At 44.7% G+C, this 26,778-nt stretch overlaps 2 protein-coding genes across 11 annotated transcripts in view; both read right to left on the reverse strand.

The window, feature by feature from the left end:
• Window positions 1-3,608, reverse strand: part of PRELID2 (PRELI domain containing 2) — an 82,090-nt gene extending 78,482 nt beyond the window's left edge. For 7 of the 9 annotated variants that reach the window (XR_013229280.1, XR_013229279.1, XM_077326961.1 and 4 more), the window contains exon 1: window positions 3,454-3,608. Coding sequence is in view for 5 of the 9 variants with exons in the window: in XM_077326961.1 (XP_077183076.1) it covers window positions 3,454-3,528 (75 nt within the window). In the remaining 4 variants the exon portion in view is untranslated. The remainder of the gene's footprint in view (window positions 1-3,453) is intronic. The other 2 variants (XM_077326963.1, XM_077326964.1) reach the window with 2 other exon arrangements.
• Window positions 3,609-14,137: 10,529 nt separating this feature from the next.
• GRXCR2 (glutaredoxin and cysteine rich domain containing 2) lies at window positions 14,138-26,209 on the reverse strand. 2 transcript variants are annotated; one of them, XM_077326968.1, is made up of 3 exons: window positions 25,751-26,209; window positions 23,770-23,997; window positions 14,138-17,257 (listed from the first exon to the last, which is right to left on the reverse strand). In XM_077326968.1, the coding sequence occupies exons 1-3, from the start codon at window positions 26,099-26,101 to the stop codon at window positions 17,078-17,080; spliced, it is 759 nt and encodes a 252-aa protein (XP_077183083.1). In that variant the 5' UTR covers window positions 26,102-26,209; the 3' UTR covers window positions 14,138-17,077. The 2 variants fall into 2 exon arrangements, 1 of the variants encoding a protein (XP_077183083.1); XR_013229281.1 differs by lacking the exons at window positions 23,770-23,997; window positions 25,751-26,209 and adding an exon at window positions 19,037-19,091 and having other exon boundaries at window positions 17,164-17,257.
• Between the last annotated feature and the right edge of the window lie 569 nt (window positions 26,210-26,778).

Consider the following 26,778-nt stretch of genomic DNA (forward strand, 5'->3'; position numbering starts at 1 on the left):
CACGGACCCAGTCCAGGCCTACGCAGAAGCCTTTGGGAGTCGGGCCCGGGTCCTATGGCATCTAGCACCCATTTTATTTTTAATTAAAATGGGCTTTAAATCTAGTACTGAGATAAAGGAATTATAAAGAAAAAAATCATTTTAAAAAATTAAAACACCAATAAGAGCAGGGCTGGCAATAAGCTTCCACTAACAAGTATACAGATTAGGAGATATATTTTTTTTATATTCACCATAAACAAACATTACAGAGAAAGAAGAAATCATCGTAGATAAATATAAAACTGAAACTAAAGGCCAAAATGAGACACAAAGGCCATTAAAATGGGAAAAGTGTCTGTGGTTTGAAAAGTTGTCCTTTTGAGTAAAGTGGGGAAGGGATTAAACAAGGTCACCTGCCCTTAATGTGCTAAGTGGGAAACAGGCAGAGAAGCAGTAATTATTTTTTAAATTTCCATTTCATTTCTAAAAAGTCACAGCTAGAGGGCAATAAAGTCAGTGTTAGTGCATTATGGAGATATATATAATTAAGCAGGTTCTACAACTGTATTTAGAGAGAAACAAAAAGAGAATGGGAATTTTCACACAGACACTAGAACTTAGCCACAAAACAACATGTATAGGCAGATGCATGTTAATTTCCCCATGCTGAAAAACAACATTGGAAGGCTATAAGGGGTGGGAGAGTGGTAAGAAAGAAGCAGTACTTAATGCAGAGGGAGAATAAATCAATATTTTTTCTCCCCATTGACAATCATAGTTCTCCAAGACTACTTGTCAGTTACAACTCATGGAGGGAAATGCACATATCTAGACATGAAATCTGTAATTTCTATTAAATATATCACTCAGATACGTTATTCAGATATTTGGATTGCCACATTACCTATATATTGGCAACATCCAGCTGTAGTTATATTTTAAATCAGATGAACAGTTGCAGCCTTCTCTAAACCAGTGCTTCACAGCTATGGCAAGTGAATGAAAGGGCAGAAGAATCCAGACATGCTGCAAGAATTTGCCACTGCTTGAAATCAGGCTTACAGTGCATATAAATTCTCTTGGCCCATAACTTGCTGTCTGATTAAAAAAACAAGGCCAAATACATTGTTTATGAAACACTTCATAGTTTTCTGCTGGTTATCTTGGGGGTTTGGAATACATGTTCTTGAATGTTCCAGGCATGGTTGTTACCATGGGACTACTCAAGAGTATCTGGAAGGGAACACAGACAGATTATTAGCATAATAATGAGAGCTGATAATGAGCTGCACTGGCTACCAAATGGGCTTCCTAACTTAATTCAAAATGCTGGTTTTGAGCTTGAAATGTTCAATCAGCAATCCACTGTAAAGCCTCCATAGGCATGGTGGTGTCTGATGTGCTTTCTGCCCTCCACACGCCTCTTGAAAATAATTTCCACCTGAGTGACCTGTTAATGGTTGCCTTACACATGATTACTACTGTTGGGTTGGTTTTTGCCAGGCGATGGAAACAAGAAAAACACTAAATTACAAGACGTGTGGGTGAAAATAATGAGATCTATACCCTTGTGAAATTAAAAGCATATCAGAAAAGCAAAGATACATTAGAATTCTTATGTACAGAGGATGAAGCTGGAAACAGAACAGGCTGAATTTACACCATAACTGGTGTTAAAGGATGGTCCATGGTGGCAGGTTGTGAAGTGGAAATGTATGTTTATATTTTATTATATTTCTTGTCATTGTTTAATGCAGTGGTCCCCAACCTTTTTATCACCGGGGACCACTCAACGCTGGGGACCACTCACTGCCTTTTACTGAGGCCTGGGGGGGGGGGTAGTTCTCTACTCTCAACCACTGTCCCTAACACTCTCTGATCGCTATGGTAAAGTTTAAACATCCCTTCAAAATAAGATACAGACACGCCACAACAATGAACATAAGGAACATTTTATTTTCATGGAAATTTTAACTCATGACAATGACAAATCAATGAGAACCCTGAGCTTGTTTCTCTGCAACGAGATAGTCCCATCTGGGAGCAATGGGAGACAATGACACCCGAAGTGTGTTGTAAAGGGCGGGGTGGGGGGGAGAAGGCGTCCTTCGCGGCCTATCTCCAATTAGCCAAAGGACCACATGTGGTCTGCGGCCCACAGGTTGGGGATCACTAGTTTAATGAATATTAAATAGCAATAGAATACATTCCAAGGGTTTTGAAAGGAACACAAAGAGGCCTAAATATTCTTAGGCCTGCCTACTTTTAATGCCTGGCCTTTAGAGTTCCAGGGGTAATAAAACTGCAGCCCTCCAGATGTCCAAACGCTGGCAGGGGCTCATGGGAATTGTAGTCCAAGGACATCTGGAGGGCCGCACTTCGACTACCCCTGGTTTATCCCAACAGCCACTTTAAGCTCTGCAGAAAAGGTGTTGCATCATTTCTGCATATAACCACAATGAAGGAAGAAACGCTACTTGCAAGCATCTTTTTAATACTGAAAAGGGCAACTGCGAGTTTGACGACACGCACTAGCCACAAACCAGGCACTCAGGAGCCTTACACGCTGTTTCATCTTTGTTTCTGACTGTACGAAAGACCCTTTGGAACAAGACACAGGAAACTGGCGGGAGGGGGGGAGAGAATAAGTAACTGGAAAATATCAAATCTGAAAAGGCTCCTACAGGGAACGAGGAAAGTGTTTAAAAAGACCAAAGAAAAAGTAAGAGAAAGATGGGCCACAGTTCTCGCAACATTGGCAAATTGCTTGGGGGAAACGTGCGTGGGGAAACGCATGCAAAACAGAAAGCTTTCGAGCAGCACGCTCCCGGGCGACTGCCCACGCCCACGCCCACGCCAGAAAAAGACAAGCCTCGGAGGGGACCGCTTCTCCCGCGCCCCCCCCCCCCGCTCCTGCCCAAAGGTGACACTGAAACAGGAAGGGTCGAGAAGACTGTATAACACGCTACACAGAAAACTGCTGGAGGCGGCGGGGAAACGGAAGACTCAAAGCGGCGTAGTTCTGCAAGCCCGATCTCCTGAACGCAAAGGCAGTCTTTCACCTCTCGGCTTGAGCCAGGCCGGAACTGCAGCCCTGTAGGAGTGCAGGGAATCATCCGCCCCCCATCCCATCCCATCCCATCCCATCCCAAGCCGCGAGAAAAACCAGAAAGCTACAGGGAGGCGAGGATGGGTTATGAAGAGCCCTTCCTTCTAAACAACCGCCGACCCCGCAAAGGGGGCGGGCCGCGACGGCATTGTTGCGCCCGCCCGCCTGCCAGCCCGCCCGCCTGCCATCGTGGCCGCCTCTGGAATGGACCCGGCCCCGCCTTGGCCCGCTCGGCGCCCACTTGGAGGAGGAGCGGAGGGAGCACCTTGCCACCTGGCAAGTAGGAGGAGCCCCGAGGCACTTGCAGGGGGCCCGGAGGCTGGAGCCCGGAGGTGGGGCGGAAGAGCCCGTGGCCCGTTTACCTTTCGGAGATAGCTAGCCACCACATACTCGAAGGGGTATCTGTAAACTGTGTGCGCCTCCACTGTGGCCCCCATAGTGGGAGCCGATGAGTTCCCCTGGCCGGTCTGCACAGTCTGGCTCCCCGACGCCGCCGGTCTCCGCCCAATGGCCAGTCCCCTCCCCTCCCCTGGCCGCAGGCTCCGTCCCCTCCCCCTCCTGCAAGCTCCCGCCGCCAAGTTCAGTGCAAAGGGATGCAGCTCTGCGGCGTCATTGCCCTTCTGACAAGCCCTCTTTGCAGGTCGCAGGTTAAACACACACGCACCGAAGCTGGGGAAATGGGGGCTGGCAGGGGAGCGGCTACACATTGTTGTCTGTCTACAGTATTCCCGGGCAAGGAGAAGGAACGAGTCGCATCTAAACAGGGCCCAATTGCCATGTGCATGATTCATACCGTTTTGCATGAGACTTGCTTAAGGAAGCATTGATTTCCCGCATAGGAAATTAATGGCGTTTGAACCGTAGCAGCCCTTTCAGTGTCCAATGACCAAACTGCAGTCTCCCACCTGGTCCTGCCACGCCCCTTCCCTGTTCAGTTTTACCTGCCAAAATCTGCCTGCCACTGTTGGGGGCCAAAAGTGATGCTATACCCTACAAAGTTTGATTCTGGTAGCACCTTTATGACCAACAAAGTTTGATTCAAGGTGTACAAGCTTCTGGCTGCGCCCTCAAACTTCATTCTAGTGCTTCAGGCCAACACGGCTACCCACTTGAAGCTATGCCCTAAAGTTGGTTTTTGCTGGTGCTATAAATGCAAATGTGTAATTAAAACGTAGCCGTGTTATTCGATTTCTAGAGTGCGGGGAATGGTGTTGTGTAATAGGCCTGGCTAAGGATCTTAGAGGACTGACCTCATGATCTGAGATAGGATCAGTCACCAATGGGCTTTATAATCATGCTCCAAGGATCCCCGCTGCAGAATCCAGTCATTTTAAATCAATCCTGTGGGATCCAGCTAATGGTGCGTAGCCATGGCTGATTAGTCTGTTGTGTGTATATAAATTGGGGGTAGTGGTTAGGAGTGCGGACTTGTAATCTGGCGAGCCAGGTTCGATTCTGCACTCCCCCACATGTAGCCAGCTGGGTGACCTTGGGCTTGCCACAGCACTGATAAAGCTGTTCTGACCGAGCAGTGATATCAGGGCTCTCTCAGCCTCACCCACCCCACAGGGTGTCTGTTGTGGGGAGAGGAAAGGGAAGGCGACTGTAAGCCGCTTTGAGACTCCTTCGGGTAGAGAAAACCAGCATGGCCCCTTATGCACGGACCATAATGCCCACGTTGGCGGCAGCAGCGGTTCATGAAAAATCACCGATAACGCTCGCTGCCGCCACCAGTGTGGGCGTCTCCCGGCCCAGGGCTACGGAAGGCTTGAATTAAGCAAATGCAAGATCTTCCGTAGCTTCCTGGGTAAGCCGGGGCTGCAGCGGGCCAGTGCTGTGCATAATTGCCAGTGCCAGGCCTGTTGGCCCGCCCAGCCCTGACCCTATGGTGTCCCTGTAGGGACACTGCATGCCCCTGCGACCTCCTACCCCGACCTGGGCATGTGGAAGGGGCCTGGGCCCCCCCCCCACTCCGCCCCGGGCCATCCAGACTTCCTCCCCCCTGCCGCTCCGGCTTACTTCCTGGCCCCGGCGTTCAGCGACTGTGCGCTCGCTACGCCGGGGCAGCCCAGCATGCCCATCCCCGTGCATACATGAGGAACGGCGGGCCATCCTGCCCCACCACAACAGCACGGTGGCAGCGCGCAGTAGCTGCCGCCGTGCATAAAAGGCCCATATAAGAACCAACTCTTCTTTTTTTTGGGGGGGGGGGTGTCAGTGCAGTGTAGAGGTACTACCTGTGTCATGTTCTGGCACCAATAAAGAGCTGCAATGAGTCCAGTGTTTGTGGTTCTTTCCCCACAAAATCCACCACAGATTATTTATTTATTTCTGTATTGTCAATTCTGGTCCCAAACTGCTTTGGTTCATGATTTCTGCACATATTTTTTGTGGCTTTCATTTTCACATCAGATTCTCCCCCCCCCCCCCAAGTTCTTTTGAGACCACTTTTACCTCAGTCTTTTTCTGCAAGTTGATTTTGAGTCACCTTTTCCTCACATGTAATGTTTCAGTTTTCTTTGGCTCGCCACTTCCAATCTACCTCTTTAAAATGATTGGATTGTGGTGGTCAACCATTCTCTCTCTTCCCTTCCATCATCATGAAGATAACTGGGTTTTTTTTTAATGCCATTAAAGTATCTGTATATTGTTGGAGTATTGTCACAATAGGTTTTGTAGATTCTCTGAATTCCTAATTTTCTTTGAGGCAGGTTAAGACACTATCTGTGTCCTTCATGAGGATATGCCTTTTCCTCCTTACCTCTCCACAAGGGATGGGGATAGAGACTTTTTCGAATGAAAGCTGACAATTCAGAGAATCTGCTGGTAGTTACAATGCTCTAGCAATATATTGAGCTCTTAGTGCCTTTTAAAAGGGGGCAGTTGTGCTGTGACACCACTGAGGATGATGGCACCCTTCCTTGAAAATCCTCATTATTTAAGGCATGTGCAGATGAAAATAAACTCACTACACAATTGTGAACATGCAGACGTGCAGAAGAGCCCTGCCCTAATGGATTCCAGTGCTTATAGATCAACTAAGAAAATCAGGCGTAAGTCAAGCATAAAGAAAACCCTGATGTTGCTGTCCAGAGCAAGTTGGATTTAATGGCTTTCAAGTTTTCCAGTTAGACAGCACAGAAAGAGCCAGCCAAAGCTGCTACCTCAGCACTGTATTGCATCTGCACATTATAGCACTCTAGTGGTGGCCCTGTCAGGTCCTCTCAGTCATTAGAAATAGTTAGGCTACCTCCTTTCTTCAGCTTCCTGCCTCTGTGTCACTGGAATGGAAAGGTAGGCAGCACACAGGTATGCAGCCACCCATGAGCTGGGCAGCCAAGGGTAGCCCTGTGGGCAACTAAGACCAGTGTTTCCATATCAATTGAGCTGTTTGGGTCTTTGAAACACAGGTGTAGTCTGCGCGGGGCATTTTATCCAGTCCCAGATTGATTAAATCCCTGTAGTCTACAATGAATTCGATTTCCATTTGGATTTTTGGCGCTTTAAATTTTCCCTCTGCAACAAACATGATTAATTTGTGTTGACCCTACCTTCCCCCCGCAATATCCTGGAGTGGATATAAGCCTCAATATTTCAAAAACCGCCATGAGTAAATGTGCAGATCTGTGGTCATTGCAAAATAACTCTGCCTCATGCCTTGAAAGCTGTAGTAAGGAAGTCTTCCCTGATTGGCCAGGGTGTCAGTTCAAAGTCTTCCCAGTTGCAAGGCTTCCCTTAAAGTGACTGCACTTCAGAAGCCCTAACTGACCTTAGTAAAGGTCCAGGTCTCTGTTTTTCCCAAACTAACTTGTTGCCTCGAGCCTCCAACGCTGTAGAAAAGCCCTGATTGACCAGAGCATCAGTTCAAAGGCTTCCTCTCTCGGCAGAAGCTCCAGAAGCCCTAACTTCTCTCAGCAGAGATTTTTCTCTTGGATTTATTTTCCCCTCCTCTGCTGTCTCCAATCCTCCCTCCCCCTTCAAGAAAAGAAAGAGGCTCCTGCTGCGCTTGTTTCCCCCCCTCCCCTCTTCTGAGCTTCCCTAATCACATGCAGAACACTTATCTGTTTCGATAGGGGGATAGAGGAAGACCCGAGTTCAAATGGATCTGAATTCACCAGGATCCACACAGGAATAAACAAAATAAGTGCAGAATCAGCCACAGTCTTGTTACATCCACTTGTGGCTGTTGTTCTGAAACCTCAGGTGCATTTGGTGGTCATGCTTGCATCACTACGTAGATTGTACTCTGCTTTTGTAATTCCGTTTTCTGTATTGTTTGATACTCTGTGTCTGATACTTTTTTTCACTGTTTCTAATTTTGTAAACCTAGCCTTATTGCATTTCTTGACTCATGCAACCTGCTTTGAATCTCAGTGATAAAGGGGGAGGGGTATAAATAAAGTGGAAAAATATATGTTGTAATTAATTTGCTACTTATGGCAGAGAAAACTATGAACCTGAGCAATCTAATAAGTACTAGCAATTTTTTCCCTTCCTAGAAGTCATGTAAATGGATTTTATTAAGTCCAGTCAAAATAAGAGCACAATGTGCAAGTATCTGAGTTCAGGCAGGATACTAATAGGGTGGCGAAGCTCTTAAGGTCTTTTTATCAGCACCTTAAACTGAATGTTTTGCTAATTTCAGTGGAAACAGGGCGCCCTTGTATTCTGGAAGCAAGAAGCAAACAAATGGAAGCTATCCAGTTTAAAACATTAACAACCAATATTTGATCAATAAAATCAGAGTCCAGTAGCACCTTTAAAACGAACAAAGTTTTATTCAGGGTGTGAGCTTTCGAGTGCAAGCACTCTTCGTCAGACTATGATCTCCTTACATGACAGGGAATATATAGCAAAAATCAATTCTGTTACATCAGTAGACTGTGTCACAACCAAATACAGCCAATGATAACCCTTTATCAAAACAGCAAATCAGTCCCCTAGAATTCAGTGTACTTTACAAAAACACAGGGAGAGACCAAAGTGTCTGTTATCAGTGATCAAAGGCTCCCACCTCCCCATATGCTGCTTGCTCCATCCGTCTCCATATAACTGTGAAACATTCCTCCCAGAGAATTGATGGTAACTATCTATCCCAAGGCCAAGAAGTCAAACTCAAAATTTCATTACATTGCCATATCTTACAGTCACATTATCACAAATAAAATAAATACTGAGGAATATGGATACACAAGTTGAACAAGGTTAGAATGAATAGTGAGATAAAAAACCTTTGTCCCTGTTGCATCCTGGGTATGTCATAGTATTGAGTGCTGTAATACCTTGGGGCTTTACGCACCGGGATCTTTGTTGCAAATTGGTCACTGAATGAAAAATCGCCATTTAAAATAGTGGAATTCGTCGTTATGCATACCTGCCTTTGTAGTGGAATCCAGTTGCGTTTTGTAGCGTTTCCCACAGCTTCCGGTCTCGGCAGAAATCGCTAGAAAGGAAGCGCTATTGCCAAGCTCGTCCCGCCCCTGGCCGTCAAGCAGCCAATGGGCAGCCGTTAGCATGCTCCCAAACAGCCCCTGTCCCTTTAAGAAAGGTTTTTAAAAAAAAAAAAAAACAGACCCATTGTAACGAATCTGTGTAGATTCGTTGCAACGGAGAGACCCATCCAGCTGCCTAATGTGAGCTGTCATTTGATCGTATGATCGTTGCCACGCTGCCTCGAGTGAAACCCCCCCCCCTCACGGGCCCGATTTTCGGCTGAATGAATGTGTAAAAAAATAAAGGGAAAATACTTCAGCAAACGGGCTTTTCTGTGGTTTGTGCTTAGTGACTAAAGGTGAAGGACTGAAGCCAGGGAAGCCTCTAAACAGAAAGAGGCTCGCTGGTGCGTTTATCCCCGCTCGCTCGGAGAAAAAAAAATGTCGATCGCTTCGCCGGAAGTTTGGAGGACAGGCTCAGGAGGAGGGACTTTGAAGAAACCGCAACAATGTTAACGCACAGGTCTTTTTCGCTAGTGTTGCAGATTGGTTGCAAGAGTGTAGCGCTTTCCGGAGGGTGAATCCACTTTTTGGGATTCCCCTGAAAGCGCTACAAGGAAGCGCTTTTTGCAGATTGGTTTCAGGTGTGTGGCAGATTGTCTACGACGTCGTGCGTTATGGCAAATCAATAGCGTTTCCAATTGGCAACCATTGTGCGATTTTGAAGCCGTGCAAAAAGCCCCCTTGTATTTCTGCAATCTCCCTTTCTAGCCTGTTCTTGAAGTTCTTTTGCAATACAAAAGATACTTTCAGGTACGTTATTGAATGTCCTGGAAGGTTGAAGTGTTCCCCCACAGCTTTTCTATTTTGTGGTTTTTGATGTCAGACTTGTGCCCATTAATTCTTTGGCATAGAGTTTGACTTGTTTGCCCTATGTAGAGAACAAGGGGGCACTGTTGGCACTTGATGGCATATACTAAGTTGGAAGATGAGCAGGTGTATAGGCCTTTGATGGTATAGGTGACGTTGTTAGGTCCAGTAACTGTGACACTGGAGTGTATATGGTTGCAAAGTTGGCTTCTGGGTTTGTTGCAAGCTCTGGTACTAATGTCCATGTTCACATGAGATGCTGCATTGTTGTGGTTGAGGAGTTATTTGATCAGATGTCAAAATAGAAATGAAAAGCTTTTGTGGACTGTTTACGCACTGGAGGTTTCGTGGCAGGTTGCCCTACCTATTCCACACGGGGGAGCATTTAGCCTGGTGCACCATATTTGTGCTCCTGCACGGGATCTGGGGCAGTGAAGTTCCCAGTACATAAACGGTCTTGGGGATCAGCCCTAGTCTTAGCTCTGGTTTAGTTTCAGTGGTGTGGTCACCACTGGAGGGGTGAGATGTTTGTCTTGGTATTAAAACCGGTATTAAATTTTGTATTAAAACTGTTTTCCTTCTGTCTGTAGGTGAACAAATTGTTTCCTGCCTCTAACCTTCTTCCTTCCTTTATTTCTTTTTTCTCTCTATGATCCTCAGAGACAGGTTCCAAAATGTCTGAAAGCATACTCCCATACATGCAGCTGGATTCAGTTGCCATTTGTAGAAAATAGTATAGATAGATTTGTTCCTATGGAAGAGAAATATTATTCAGTAAAGCATGCTTTCTCTTTTCCCATTGCCCTGGCCTCATGTCTTCAATTTTGTTTCCTTAGGACAAATGCTGTGAAAACTGCCATTATGTTAATAATGCTTTAAGGAAGTTTAAATGGCATTAATTTTCTTTTAAAAAAATCAGAACCCACCCATTCCTGTGCTCATTGTCTATTTCTAGAAATACACATTAGATGAACTAAGCATTCCAACTGAAGCTACAGGTGCCACATAGACATGCATGTGTCCCCCTCAATTGTTCCAAAAAAAAGAAAAACCAAGGCAGTCTAAAAACATTGTGATGTTAACTGGCAAACCTGGTGGTAGATCAGCCCATCAAAGGCCATCATGAACCCCAAGGCAAAGATTTCTTAGGACTCCCTTCTCGCAATATCTGTGTTCTTCCCTGCCTTAGATTGAAAGATAACACTAAATTATGCTTAGGACAGAAACTATCTCCTGCAAAAACTTACCTAGCTCCTTCTTAGGAGGTTTTTAAGTAGAGGTTAGATGACCATGGAACTGAGTTTAGGTAGACCATGAGAGGGAGGGCAGGACTGCTGAGCTCTTTCAGCTCTTTCTTGTAAGCCCAGGATGAATTTAGAGTCTAATGGCACCTTTAAGACCAACAAAGTTTTATTCGAGGTATGAGATTCTGTGTGTTTCCACACTTCCTCAGATACAATGTCCATGATATTGTATCTGAGGAAGTGTGTATGCACACGAAAGTTAATACTTTGAATAAAACATTGTTGATCTTAAAGGTGCTACTGGACTCTAATTTTGTTCTGCTGCTTCAGACCACCCTGGCTACACACTTGAATGTATATGCCCAGGGTAATGCTAATCACCACTTTGGGGTGAGAAAGGGATTTTCTTCCAGGCCACATTGGCTCAGGGATCCTGGAGAATTTTTAAATGTGGAACATATTTCTGGTGTGCTCAATGAAACATAAGTCCCCCCCCCCCCCAGTGCACCAGAAGAGACAGGGAGGCCAGGGCAGTGGTGCTGGTGCCAGAGCCCTGAGGGAGGTGGCCGGTGGTAGAGGCAGAGGCCATGACATTGGCCAAGACAGTGGTGGCACCATAAAGGGATGTGGCCAGCAGTGGAGTCAGAGGCTATAGCGCTGACCAAGGAAGCATCCCTGCCAATGGAGGCCAGGGCTGCGGTGGTGCCACAGGTGCCCCGAAGGAAGCAGCCAGCGAGGGAGGTGGAGGCCGTGGCAGAAACGGCAGCCCTGCCAGCAGAGGCCAAGGCAGCCACGGCACTGCTGGAGCCCCGAAGGAACCCTGAATGTTCCAATCATGGGGCGGCCAGCTGAGTTGACAGTAGACCGCAGAATACAATGGCCTTCTTGCCACATGATGAGAGGTGGGAGGGAGGAGAGAATCTGAATATGCATGTGTGTATGTGAGAGGGGGGGGGAGGGACCAAGGAGGAGGTCAGGAAGCAAGAGGTAAGGGAGAATGGGAGGGGGCAGGGAGTCCGGGTGTGTCTGTGAGAGATGGAGGGGGCTGGGATCAAGGAGGAGGTCAGGAAGCAAGATTAAGGAGGGGAGGGAGTCTAGGTGTGCATGTGTGTTTGTGTGTGTGTGAGAGAGAGAGAGGGGGGCAAGGAGGAGGATGGGAAGCAAGTGGTAAGGAGAGGAGGGAAAAGGAGTCTGGGTGTGCACATGTGTGTCTGCGAGAGAAGGGGGAGGGAGGGAGGGACCAAGTGGCCCCACATCAGGTATATGTTCCACATACCCTGTGAGAGCCAGACTGTCACTAACTTTTGTCTTCCTCTGGGTATAAAGCCAGAAGAGTGGGGAAGGTAGCTATGAATTTCTTGCATTTTGCAGGGGGCATGAGTACATGACCCTTCAGGTACCTTCCAGCTGTATGTTTCATGAGCTACCAAAGTGACTTAGGGAATGAGTCTACTCACAGGGAAGCCTCACATTATGCATTGAGAGTTTCTGCCAAGCAAGGGTTTTTAAGACCCTTAGAATTTTGTACCCCCATAGATCTTAAAAAGGGCTAATCAAATCAATTATTTGGCTATTTTCCATTCAAGATCACCTTTGTCCTCAAACTGCCATATCTCTGTCTGAGAGAGAAAAGTTATGGGCTGAGGTAGTTTGTGAAAGGTTTATGGAATGGGTGTGGTAATTCCTTGCTCAAATCCAGTAGCACCTTCTTGGCATGCAAGATAATAACTTTGCCATGACTCCGAGATGTAATCGTCTATGTAATCATCACTCAGTGCCTTATCCATATCAGACCAGACATTGCTATTTGTAACACACCTAACAGTGTTAATAACTGGATTTACATCACAACATTGTTTAACATGCAAAAGGACCATTATTGTGATAGCTTAGGTGTGTGGTGGTAGGGCTAGTGTAATGGCTAAGGCCCTGGGTCAGGGTTCATTAATGGTATGGGGGGCAGATTTTGCCGTGTGGCAACTGTGTCCGACAGACTCTTGGCTGACTCTGGCTTGCAATGTTCCTGGCGGTTTGGGAGCAGTTAGGGATGCCAGTCCCCAGGTGAGACCTGTGGATCCCCTGGTATTGTTGCTCTTCTCCAGACTAAAGAGATCAGTTCCCCTGGAAAACATGGCTGCTTTGGAAGGTGGACTCCATGGCATTATACTTCACTAAGGTCCCCCGTCCCAAATCCTGCCCACTCCCGACTCCACCCATAGAGTATCCAGGTATTTCCCAACCCAAAGCTGGAAACTGCAGGAATGGTGGAATTTGGGGAGGGGAGAAAGCTTAGCAGGGCTGCAATGCCATGGAATCCACTCTCTTAAGTTGCCATTTTATCCAGGGTATCTGATCTCTGTAGTCTGGAGAGCACTCTTAGTTCCAGCAGAACTCCAGGACCTACCTGAAGGTTGGGAGCCACACACAGGCAGAACATTACACATACACACATACACACACACACTTATATGAAAGAATGAAGGGTGCACGCAGCTAAAACGATGGAACAAAGTTAATAGTTTTACAGCACAATTGATATGGTTTAGAAATTACTGGACTGCCAAACATGGTTTTAAAGGTAATTTCTTCTCCCTGTTATGAAAAATTACATTTCTGTATTCAAAGACTTGAGGATTGAGACGTGTCTTTTTAAACCTAGCCACCGGTTATATAAACAGTGCCAGGATTTACTGTTATCCACTTTGGTCTAATACTGAAAACTTTATTCCATTCACTAGTGAAATATTCATCAACAACTACTTGATTTTGTTGACAGAGTTTAAATTTGCAAAGAAGAGCAGAACATCAGGCCCCCACCTGGTGGAATGAGCTCCTGGTGGATCTCTGGGATCTGATGGAGCTGTCTCAATTTCACAGGGCCTGCAAGACAGAGCTCTTCCACCAGCTATATGGTTAAAGCTGGGTAGGGCCAGGAAAATCTTGGGCCTTCCCCTTGTAAAACTGCAGCAGCCCGACAGTAAATTAAACCATCTAAACTATAGAGGTACCTGGTTTGCTGCTGACTGTTAATGGGTTTCTATTATGTATTTTATAATGTTTTAACTGGTTTGAATTATATTTTACTGTACTTATATGAATGTTGGAAGTCATCATGAGCCAGTAACCCCAGGAGTGGTGGCATATAAATTCAAATAAATAAATAAATGTGAGACTCTATCTCATGAAGCCTCATCCTGATCCCTCGGGCTCCAGGAATGTAGGCAATACATTTCTGTGTGCTTCCAATCCAGAGCCAAAGTTCCTCAGCATCCTTGGAGAGCCTGTCATTTATATATGACTGTATAAAACATGTTTCTACCAAAGGATGTGCAGATGTCAAAATAGTTCCCCAAAAAGACATGAATAGTATGCCATTGACCAAAAAAAGAAAAAAAAGTGTATTTCATTTTAGCTATATTTTAATGGACAGATTCAAGCAAAAACACTGAAATGCTAATTTAAACACATTCACAAAATATACTGATATTCCAATCCTAACTATTTAACTGGGTAGTAAGTATTATTTCTTATCATTTCCAAAAAATGCTCTGTATCCAGTCAACTGTTCCAAAGAGTTACATTTTTTAAAGAGAAATTTTCCCTCCTAGTGCAGATCTCTGCTGCTCCCAAGGATCTGTGGACTCCCATGTACAATATTTGGGACGGGAGGCTCAGTGGGCTGAAGTGGGTACAGTTAGTGAAAATCACAATCCCCTCTTAAGAAAATGCAAGCAACCTGCATAACTGCATGGCTGGAATGTGTGTAAGAATGCAAATTAAGCAACTTTTTAAAGAATGCCAATAAGCCACAATTAAATATTCAAACACCGATCCAGAAATAATTTAGGAACACAGGATGTGATGCCTGGAGAATAAATAATGCTCCGATTTAAGCAAGGTTTTCAAGAGTCACTACGTCTCCTCCAGCCAATGATGGAGGATTGTATCCCCCCCCCAACATGGAGGTTTTTGTGTACACAGCTGTCTCTGACAAGTAATGAAATGGAAGCTCATTTGGATTCTGAAGTTCCAATGGAGTCTCAGTATTATAGCCAAAACAGCTTGATGCAAATGTGCACAGATGAAGAATCTCTACGATTTACTCTTAACAATGTTTATGGCCTGCCTCTTAGCTTTCTTAATTAATATGTATTTCATCTTAAGAGTTCTTTTGAATGGTTAGATTACTGCCAATAACGTATCATTTTAATTTCTGAAACTCAAACTAGATGTAAAGAAGTCACCTCTTGGAAGAATAAAGAAGAAGAGTTGGTTCTTATATGCCACTTTTCTCTACCTGAAGGAGTCTTCAAGCGGATTACCATCGCCTTCCCTTTCCTCTCCCCACAACAGACATCCTGTGAGGTAAGTGAGGCTGAGAGAGCCCTGATATCACTGCTTGGTCGGAACAGCTTTATCAGTGCTGTGGCGAGCCCACAGTCACTCAGCTGGCTGCATGTGGAGGAGTGCAGAATCGAACCCGGCATGCCAGATTAGAAGTCTGCACTCCTAACCACTGCACCAAGCTAGCTCTCCAGCAAAGGCTGCTGAATCCCTGCTTCTTGCCTATCTGTACTCTGCACAGATGTTTAAGCAGCAATGTGAGACTGATAGAAACAGAAAATTTGGTAAATGCCACAGTAACCTTTAAGAATCATATGGATGAAATGATAACATCCAAAGCAGACCCCATATTATGTTCATCAAAATACCGAGTACTTCTATGCTACTTTTTAAAAATTAAAATAAAAATCTTAATGTAGTTATGCATTCACAGAGCTGTATTTATATGAATGGGACACACACCAGTGAATTTCAGGGTTGGAGAATCCAGGCAGTTCTTAGACGTATGATAGCTTTAGGACTAATAATATACTTTTTTCCAAGAAATCTTTTAACAGACACATCCCTAAGTACAAACTTTGCCATAAATTAGTCTGCCTAGGCTTGCAGCCTCAGCAACATAAAGAATATGAGAAATCTCTTAGCTCATCAAGGCTCTTGGGTCTTGTATACGAGAAAAGGCAGCACTGACAGTAACTGACTTAACAATAAACGATAGGCTTTTGGAGAAATCTCTCTCTCTCTCTCTCTCTCTCTCTCTCTCTCTCTCTCTCTCTCTCTCTCTGCTTATAAAAATCCTGTTGTTATGAGTGATAGTACACTAAATATTCAGCCCTGCTCCTCTGTCTCAACTAATTAGAGTTCACAGGCTTAGAAATTACAGCAGGGGATTAATTTTAAAGAACTGGACTTCTCTTTGTTGACAAATCCTAGGAGATGCAGAACTTCTCCATTAAAAACACTGGGCTCCTGTATGTGAATATGGCCTTAAAACTCTTCTTTTTTTCTTCCAGCTTCTTGTTTTCATTTGCACTGGTGTGCCCATTCCCCTATAGTCTTTAGAATTTTTTTTTAATGTTGCCTAAATCAAACAAGGGGAGGCAGGGGAACTGGTGTTCTTTCAGAACAATACATTTCAAATGAACTAGATCCATAGAAAAATTCATGTACCACTGGAAGAATCAATGTCCAGTTAACTGCAAAATGGTTTATAAATTGAAAATATTTGTGCACATTAAGCAGAAAAAGATGCTTTGCTAAGCAAATGCAGTTGTAATCCCCCAACATCTCATGGTTTATTTCATTGGTTGAAGCACAGTTGCATTTGGTATCAGTGGTACCTAGAAGCTGTTTTAAAGATTGGCACGCTGCTGTCCTAACAAGGTGCACAAGGACAGGCCCTACCCTATAGCACTCATTATCTAACACCAAGAGAAACAAGAAAGCACAAGAGGCCTAAATATACACAAAATCTAGATGACTGCATGCCATGCATTACAAGCTAACTGTCCACCTGCAAGTGTATAAACTCAATATCTACTGAAAGGGTGGGCCAAAGAGGAGATTCTGTGTCACATAACCACAAATTGTGAGCCACATAACCATAGTTCTGCAGCAGCAAAACCTTCTGTCTCTCTTTGCTTCCTTACAAAGTACCAGTGTTGCCAGTGGTGTATGCACTGATACTGACATGTAACAATTTAGGATTTATAACACTTAAATAGATGAATTAAAGCCAGTACATGATCTAGCTGCATTTAACGCTTAAGCCCAGACTCAAGTTATTTCCCTTGGGAAGCTAAATTTAAATCTTACTCGTTGAAATAATTGGGACATAAGGATGCTTAATTTTATCTAGACTTGATGAATTTAATTAGAGCAACAGCATTTTTAGTCCTGTGGAATGCAAGTCTTCCAAAATGGCTGCCTTTTCATTGAACATTGTACCCTGTTTACAAACCATCCATGTTGCTTCTTGTAGGCATCAGATGGAAGAAGCTACATAGACACAAAAAAACCCCAAGAAGGTTTCCATTTTCCCACTCCAACCAGAAAACAAATGATGGAAGCCCAGAGAAGCCAAAGCAGAAGAACAGTCAAGGAGCACATGTCTTGCAGGGTTGTAAGCCATTTTCATTACAAGCAGGACATCGTAGAGCTCTGTAGGACTCTTTAAATCGGTTTGCTAGCATTGAAAACTTGCTTCCGTGGCACACAGAACAGGGTGCAGAGCCAGATCCTTTACACTGGGTGCAGCTGTTCTCATCTTCTCCTTCCTGTGATGGAAAGGACCAGCCAGTCAAAACAGCCTTGCTGATGAGCAACTCACAGAGTCTTTAATCCAAACCAAATCAATGCACAAGGTAAATTCTATCATGTATCATTTCTTGTCATTTGAACTTCACATTTTTGCTTGCTCAAATATTCTGCTTATATCAGTGCCTCTCAGTTCCTTGCCAACCTCTCACTACAAATATTGCCATGCCCCACAAAATGCAATGTGAGTGAATGTTCCGGTCATTCTTATCAGCATTTCTATTCCATAATTGGAATTTCTTTGGCAAAGATTTTTTAAACACTATTCACACATACTAGATTGCCCTCAAAAGGCGGGACTGTGGAGTACCACCCAGCCTGTTTTTGAAATGATTGACAGACTTGAATTTCTTGACAATTCTCAGACTGTTTCCACATGATGAATCTGCCCCTGAACAGCCTCTGGTTGCTGGCATCCTGGATCCTGAGGAGCTGGCTCACGTTTTGCCCAGATTTCCCTCACGATGAGGGAAATCGCAAAAAGAGATTTGCCACTTTTTATCTTGCATCCCGTTGGTGAGCAACAACAGGCAAGCCTGTATGGAGGGGGAAAGGCGTCTCGCCCTCACATCCACCCTCCACTCTCCATTTCCTGCTCCGAGTTTTTTTTAATAGTGTGTTCTGCATTGACCACAAAGCTACATTGTCAAAGGTAAAACCATCTCACATTTGCAAGCAGGAGGCTACTCCTATTTTAGCCCTCCATGTGGAAATGGTCCCAGAATCCAGCAGGCTCAGAAAACTCAGAAAACCTGCTTCAGCGTGGCATTCTCATCCTCAAACTATCCCATGGAATTGTTACTCACTCTTTGGCAGAATCGCATTATTTATGTGGCTACACATAATTTCACAAAAAAGCCTACGAGGTGCTTTGAAGATGTGAAAACAGTAGGGGGGGGGGTGTTGATGCTGTTTCACTCCATGTCCAATGGTCAAAAGCAGAAACGACAAACAAAACTCTCACCCTATATCTGATATGGAGTCCTTGTGCTCCAAGTAGGGTTGCCAGCTCTGGGTTGGGAAATACCCAGAGGGTATTTCAAGGGTGAAGCCAGGTGTGGGTAGGATTTGGAGTGTGGAGGGATCTCAGTGGATGCTATGGAGTCCAGCTTCCAAAGCAGCCATATTTTCCAGGGGAACTGGTCTCTGTTGCCTGGAAATGAACTGTAAAATGGAAGGATCGCCAGGTTCTAACACAAGGCTGCATAACATGTAGCAAGGCCCTGTTAGAATCTTGTAACAGCACAGCATTTCACCGAGGGAGCACAGTTTGGTTCAGTAATGAGGAAATTCCCAAGATGTACACAGATGCAGGGTGGAAACTGAGCAGGTTAGAAGTGGTACAGTTTTGGATGCTCTCCCTATATTTCTGGTATTCAAAGGCTCTGAGAATAGAAATGAACTGGTTGCTTTGAAATGGGAAACACAGCCTCTTACATTCAATCTGACGTTTTCAGAGAGAATCTGGAACTCCTGAGTATGAACTTGATTGAAAGTATACATCTCTCCCCCAACATGTTTACAGATAACCAGAAAAATGTTCCAGTAGGAACATCTAGGCAATTGTCCAGGGTGGCACTTCACTGAAGTAGTTTCATAGCAGCCTCGATTAGCATGCAAACAGGAGATAGCACTTCACATTGAGTAAACAGGCAAAATGATAAATGTTTTTCACTGTGATCTTACACTGTAATCGGCAGATACCTCAGGCTTAATAGCCTGTAATTTTCCCCACCTACCTGAGAAAGGTGGGAGGGCTGGTTTATCGTAAGCTGGAAAACAGAGAAAAAATTGTTCAGGTTCTCTTTAAATTGTGATTTGTTTGACCTATGGAAAATATAATACCTAACTGTATTTGTCTGTGTCAGTTTATCACACACTCACAATGAACCATTTCCTTTTCTTTGTGTAAAAGCGATTACCTTCCTATCACAATCTGCAAAGTCTCTCTCATACACACCCCTCCGTCTGTATACATCCAAAAGAAAAACAGTGGTTGTTTTGTCCTCTGAATTTTCCCCACAGTATGCTTTATGGCAGCTTTACAAATCTGGTGAAGCACAGTATTTTATCAGGAAACATGGCTTTTCAGTCAATAATCAATTTTTATTTCCTATAAGAGACCCAGGAGGAGCCAAGCATAAAAAAGGCAAGCTAGAAACAGATATGTGTTCTTGTTTCCTCTACATATACCCTCAGGATCTCCAGATAATTTTTAGCAGGGGGATAAATAGTTCCCGATTAAAACTAGGGGTCTTACAGTACTGTTATGCAATCTTCACAATACAGTAGCAGCAGCCTCCTTCAGTAGTATCTTGTCCCTTATTAATTAATTAATCCATGAGTACTCAAGAGAAGAATGATGGCAAAATTCTAACATTACAAAGAGTGCAGAATCTATTCATCCCAGTGGGTTGGACCTGTAGTATGCCCTTGCCCAGAAAAAGCAATGGTTTTATTACGCAGAGAAGAGCAAACAGAGGGAACTTGCCATTTTTCTCCTAGAGATGTCTGCATTATGTCTAGTTCTGATGAACACTTTAAGGCAAGCAGGGAATAGGATAACTGGCTCTGACAAAGTCATCAAAGGGGTCTAGTAATTCAGCTGCCAGAACTGCATCACGGTGCATTGAAAGACATGGTTAGGGATAGTAAAACATCAGGATCAGCTACTTTCAAATGCTCTAGAACATCACTAACCAACATTTGTCTGGTAGGTAATCCAGCCCACAGATTCCTTTCTGACCTCTGCATGTAAACAGACTAGCTGCATCTGAAGGGAATCTGTAATTGCCACATGATTCCCTGGAAGAGTTACGAACCTCCAGGCAGGAGCTGGTGATCTCCCAGAATTACAGTTTAGATCAGTTTCCCTGGAGAAACTACCAGCTTTGGAGAATGGACCCTATGGTGTTATACTCCACTGAAGTCCCTCTCCTCTCCAACCTTGGGTTGCATCCCCTAAACTGCAGGAATTTCCCAACCCAGAGTTCACAACCCTATTCCTTTTAGATTAAGGATCAAACTACAACAAATAAATAAATATATTTATTTATTATGTAGTGTGCACATATGTAAGATTAAAAACATCAGGTGTCTGAATCTAAGACTGTACAACTTACAAGCATTCCTAGTGGATGGGTATATCTGATGAACTGTATGAAACTAGATGTGTTTTGGCCTCTACAGCTTTCCTTACTGGTCAAAAATATTTTAAATATACAGAACACACATCCAGAGAATATTAGATATTTTTCACAACCATACTGTGTGGTTAGGCAAATATTTTATATAAATATGCCATGTGTTCCTCCTCATGATGCCTGTACTCATACAATTTCGATCTGGTATGTTCTAATAGCTCTGGATATGTGTAACATCAACCAGTAAAGGTAAAGGTAAAGGTAAAGGTATCCCCTGTGCAAGCACCGAGTCATGTCTGACCCTTGGGGTGACATGTCTAGTGTTTTATTGGCAGATTCAAAACAGGGTGGTTTGCCATTCCCTTCCCCAGTCATTACCGTTGGGTACTCATTTTACCGACCTCAGAAGAATGGAAGGTAGAGTCAACAACCAGTAGATAGAGTCAAATAGCACATTTGTCAACTTGCAGTCAGCTTTATGGTCGAACCATATTCCATCCTCCCCCCTCACAGGTTACCTAGGCAAGAAAGCAGCTGGGGCCGGGAAAGTTCCAGTAAATGCTACAGCAAGACTAAGCACACTTTGATCAAATAGGGCCACTCCAAGATCAGCAAACTTTGGGCAAAATGGGCCCCTCTGGATTGGGGAAAATGGTGTAGGGAAAAGCTTCTCCCCCATCCATCAGGATCAAGCCAAACCAGGCCCAAGCAGACCAGTACAAAGACAAGAGTTGGGTCAGGGCGACGTGATTTGATTCATGTCAGACACTCGTGGGGAAGCCCGCTGCAGTATAAAAGGCAGTGGGCGCTAGCAGCAGAAAGGCAGGGGATTTGCTCCCTCGGGCCGCCCTCCCAGCAGCCGCCCCTGCCTCCTCCCCGGAGAAGGCCGCCAGGGGTGAAAGGGTGCCAAGGGGCAGCCATGGAGGCGCTTCCCGGCAACCTCACTGGAGGAGAGGGAGGGGCTGGGGGATCCCTGATGCCTCCCGGGACCCTTCAATGCCACGCCTCCTCTGAGTCTTCTGGGTCCTTCCTTCATGCCGATTGCTGCCCCATCTCAGCTTTCGCACACTCGGGGCCAGGCCCAACTGTTCTCACTACCTGCAAACTGAAGCTTCAGCCTTGCCCTGAACAGGAGCGTGGGCCAAGAAGGGTACTTCATCAGGGGAAGGATGGCCTCAGGCCAGCCCCCACCTCCGAGTGCCACCCGGCTGGTGCCTGACCTCAGAGGAGGAGCACCAAGTACCTCCTCCTGGGGGCTGTCACCTCCCTGCCTCGCTGTTTCTCCAGCACGGCTTCGGGTCAGTGCAGGCGCAACCTGGCATGCATCTCCCTCTCCAGGGTGGCTCTCCTGGGCCCTCAGGCCCCTGGCCCCTGGAGGTGCGGATGGAGGTGAGGTGAGGCAAGGCGAGGCACTGTCGTGTGAGAGACTTTCTGCCATCCCAATGATTTGTCCCAGCCAGCCCAGCGTCGTGCCCCTTTTCCGAGTGGCAATTAGTTACCATAGCATCTCCGACAGAAATGTGCCCAGAGCACACTATAACAGTTAAACGGAGGATACAATTTAACACATGATTATATATTTCAGAAGTCATTATATTAGGCAAGTCAATGTCACTCACGCAGGGACAATCACAGGATGAGACCGGGGCAAAGCAGTGATGGGGGGAGCTTGCCTTGGCAAGTAGGGGGCGCTGGGACTGGCCAAAGGATCCTCCTTTGGCGGGATGGCTCAAAATGGAACAAAAGCTCTTTGAGGGGCACATTCATAGCGGATGAAGTGATCCATCAGTCTGGGGAGGCCCCCCACACTGTGAGAGAGCCAGCCGGCAGCCGGTGATCAGTGTGAGGCAGGACGCCGGAGACCTCTGGCCCCCTCACCCATGTTCTAGCCCTGAAGGTGGCAGGGCAGAAGCATGTTCACATGGGGGCTGGTGGGCACTGTGGGGTCTGCGGGAAGCTGCCAGCTTACCCGTGAGGCAGCAACAGGCCCATGGTATTCCCAGCAGTGGCGGCAGGCCTTGTGAGGGCGGTCTATGGGCGCAGGGTCGGTTGTGCAGTAGGCTCCGGTGGTGACCCTGAGCTGGCAGGGCAGGCAGATTGTGACCACGCTGGTCATGTTGCTCGCCGTCACCTTACCTCCCATGCCACCGGCGGTCGACTCGGCCTCTTCTTTGGCGAAAGCACAGGTGTGCCCTCAGCATGTGGGGCCGGCACCTCATGGCCACACAGGGCAGGTTGCTTTGTGCCGCCGCCTCACATCCTGTGCTGTCAGTGGCTGGCTTGGCCTGTTCTTTGGTGCAGGCACAGGAGGGCCCTAAGCATGTGGGGCTGTGCCTCATGGCCCCACCAGGCAGGTTGGTCGCTGTCACCGCCACCTTGTCTTCTGTGCTCTTGGTGCTCTGGCAGCCAAGCATGTGTGTGAGGTGAGCAACGAGCGGCTGGCAATGGAGGGCAGGAGCTGTAGGGGCCGGCCCAATCCGCAAAGCTGGCCGCATCCTGATTGGCCTGTATTCCAGCTCAGACACCCCAAAACGCTCCACCCCCCTGGCCAGTTTTGTAAATATTAAGAGGACTAATAGATAAGGATAACAACTCATTTTGGCTTCATGTATACCCTGACACATGACAATGATGTCATCATAAAATGGAATGATTTAGGGACCCATATGGCTCTGGATCTACGCAGTTCAATCCAATCCACCTTTGGACTATAACAGATTCAAAGAAAGGTGACAAATAGGATCACAGGTGGTGTGAACAGGAAACTTAAGGAGCATAAGAACAAGCCAAGCTGAGCTGTTCTATGGTACACTGCAGGGCCTACTAAGCTCAGAACAAATCAGCAGCACTGACCAAGGGTATCAGCTTACCCATTGCCTCTAGTGGGGTGATGGTGGAGGACAAAGCAACTGTTGAGCTGACAGCTGTCGTTTAGCTGACAATATTAGCTGCTGAGGGACCTGAACAGAGCAACTCCTGGGGCTTATTCCTTCCAGGGCAGTGCTGTATCAGCAACTTTCATGGTAAGCTAAATGATCAGTCCACCCCAGCAGAGGGGCTGAATCTACTCATTGTTCTATGCTAATCATCTGCCTTCTGGGTTGCTCAGTCTGGAAAAAACCCTCCATATTGCTTTGGGATTAGAGTATTGCCATTCATTGGGGTTTCTTGACCAATTATAATTTAGGAAGTTTGCTGTAATCAGTTTCATTATATTTCATTCTGAAAGTGATTGATGACTTTGTGGGAAAGGTTGGAACTGTCAATGATGTAATAATGTTTAAGATTTTCTACACATCTACAACAGAGTGGGAAATCCAGAGTCTTACTTGCATATCCTGGTTGGCTGCAAACGGCTGTCCAGTGTCCTTCATGTCCCTGTCACTTTTGTTGCTACTGTTTTCTCCTCTTCCTTCACGGTGCATAAGGGACCAGTCATCAACACTGTCATTCTGAATAAGTTTTCTTACCAACTCTTTCTTATTCATAGATGTTCTGATGATTTTCAGATTGCTGGTGTAGATGATAATCTTGCCAAAATCTAAAATGGGGGGATGCTGAAAGGGTAAAAGGATATGTGTAAGCGAAATTTGTTTATAAGCTCAAGAGTTATTTAACAAGCTCCAAAGGGCAATACTGTAAAGCTAAGACATCCACTTCAGGTCAAATCCCCATGAAGTCACTAACTTTTCCTTCCATTTAAAAAGTCTCGCATTTGGCACCTGCAATTTGGCACCTCAGTGTAATCTACCTGCATCATGTTAAAAAATGCTGTGACATACAAAAGATTACGATATTGATGATGTAGATAGGAAAATTTAAGCCTAGGTCTGAGTTGTCCAAATCTGGACTCAAATTTCCATCAGATCAATATTCATGATTACACTCAACTTTGCTCTCATACTTTATTAGTTTAGGTTTGCTAGTCTAAAATGAAATTTTCTGTAATCGAAGGAGCAATATGATAATTAGCCCCAATAAATTGTCTTAACATTAGATACTTGGGAATTATCACAATTGGCCTGCAGAAGAGACCCTCTACTTTCTGTAGTGAGAAGCCTATGGATTTAGGAAGGGGAAATGATAAAACAGGATGGATCCAAAGTAGAAAAAGCTTCTGCCCTGTCTTATGTTTTCCATTGGAGTTTCCCCAGTATGAATTTATCTAAAGTAATGTGGTTCATGTGTTTTTAGATTCTGAATACTTTCATGAATTGAAAATAGGAGTCTTCAACCACATCAAAGGCCTGAAGCCTTGGTTGGCAACATTAAACTTATTCTGCCTTCATTTCCATACATGTGAATAGACATCAAAACACATTCTATTGTGGACAGGACCACAATGATACTATTGCTTTTTAGTTCATTCGTGTTTTGCAAAATGCTTGAGGTCTTCAATGAAGAAATGCTGCAGAACTTTGCAGAGGCCCTTATTGGATTTCACTTTCAACAGCAAGGAAAGTCTGAATAAACAGTTTCCTAAGCCTGGCATTCTCTTCCTTACTACTGATTGCAAAGTTCACAGAGTGCTCATCATACAGACTACTGCAGAAAATATACTTAGCTATCCCCTTGCCTTTGTCTCTTTTCCACTTATTTTGTGGCATTCTATTGCCTCTTACTTTATTCAGCTTCTGCTTCATATTACAAAGGAAACAAGATCTTTATCTAAACATCACAGAATGGAAAATGCTTTGTTTTGAAAAGGAGCAGCTTGAGGACTTTAAGCTGTTTCCACCTGCCATATCTGTCTTTGTAAATGTATAGTAATCTCGAAGATTGATCAAATATATGCAGTAGGCTTGAGCAATTTGTGATTCAGCAACCAGAATGCAAGGTGCCATCCTGTTTGTGTAGATCCAGACAGGCAACAAAGCAGGAAGTTTTTTGAATGGTAACCAACCAAACCTGGCTAGTGGGATGTGTTTGACTTTGTGTCATGACGTAGACATGATGTACATTGAAATATTTAATCTGAAATATGCATAAACATTTCGATTCCACAAAAGATTCCTGGGCAAGGACTATGTGCCAATATAGTCTATAACCACCCTAATTAATTGATACCAGTTTCATAAAAAGTCCATAATTTTTAGCCCTCAATAGTCCATACATTTGCAAAAAGTGATCAGCAATGCAAAGTATCACCTACCTTTTTCTTTACGCCTACATTTAACTCAATGTTATTCACATATTCCAGGTGGGGAAAGTGCTATGAAGCCAGCTGATAAATATAAAATTTAAAAACTGAATTACAGATGGCCAACTGAACTAGGTTAAAACTCTCATAAACATAAATTCTGGTCAAACATTACTTACCATACGGTTATCATTTGCCTGATATTCATTTAGGAGTGAAGGGCTACTTGTGAGGGTATACTTGCTCCCTTCTCTGAAGACACTGATCCTTTGAGCATTCAGTTTAGGTGGTGGGCTAAGCCTTGGTTCTTGGGCTTCTCTGATCCCAAACAAATGTTCTCTGGGTTCAAAGTTTCGTTGTCGAAGACGATGAGGATATTCCTCCTGTGGGATTTCAAGTTCCTGTCCATCTTCATATACCTGCTTTAAGACCCTGCCACTGTATGCAGATGAGATTTTGAATCTCACTTTGCGGGGCCTTGCATCATGCCTTTGGTTCAGTTTCTTCTGAAGCTCATCCATAGGTAAGGGCTTTTCATAGGGCTTTCCAGAAATTTGTTCACTGATGACTTTGGACTTACAAAAATACTGCTCACATTCACCTGCTCTATGTATAATTCAAAGGTTCTGTTGAGTCCTCTCACATTACAGTTTAAGAGAATACCTTGACATTAAATATTGATAGACCCTCATGGGAAAAACTATTACTATAGTGAGACATAAGGGAAAATTTCTCAAGCAAATAGTGAATGAATTCTAATTGAAAAGGAATTTATATCCATTGGAAACATTCAGCTGTGTACACAGCTGAATTTTACACTGACTTGACTTATTGCAAACAAGTACCTACAATTTTAGCAATGTCAAACAGTGCAATGTCATCTTAAAGGCAAATGAACTAAAAGAGCAAGAGGCAGAAAAGATGAGCAATGAGCCTATGGCGTGTAGATTGTATACGAAAAGTCAGAAAAAGACTAAGGCAGCTAAGGCAGCTAGTCATAGTTCCTTGGGAGTGCATTGTATTGAAAACCCAAAAGTACTTTCGAATAAAGATGTGAAGAATTGGGTTAAAGGTAGTTGTATCATTTCAGATTTGGAGGAAGGGGAGACAAAAGGTACAAAACGTTTAAATGCCAGATCCTCTTCTATGATGTGTAAATAGTTATTCGTTTTTTACTCCCAGGAGATGAGAGAAGGTG

The sequence above is a fragment of the Paroedura picta genome, chromosome 3 (genome assembly GCF_049243985.1).
Source record: "Paroedura picta isolate Pp20150507F chromosome 3, Ppicta_v3.0, whole genome shotgun sequence".
In the NCBI taxonomy this organism is placed as follows: domain Eukaryota; kingdom Metazoa; phylum Chordata; class Lepidosauria; order Squamata; family Gekkonidae; genus Paroedura; species Paroedura picta.

Coding starts and splice junctions, on each gene's coding strand:
- GRXCR2 (XM_077326968.1), bottom strand. CDS start 26,101: ATGGATGAGCTTCAGAAGAAACTGAACCAAAGGCATGATGCAAGGCCC. Junction 23,998..25,750: donor ATAACCGTATGGTAAGTAAT/GTTTGACCAGAA, acceptor TTACCCTTTCAG/CATCCCCCCATTTTAGATTT. Junction 17,258..23,769: donor CAGCCAACCAGGATATGCAA/GTAAGACTCTGG, acceptor TTTCCATCACAG/GAAGGAGAAGATGAGAACAG.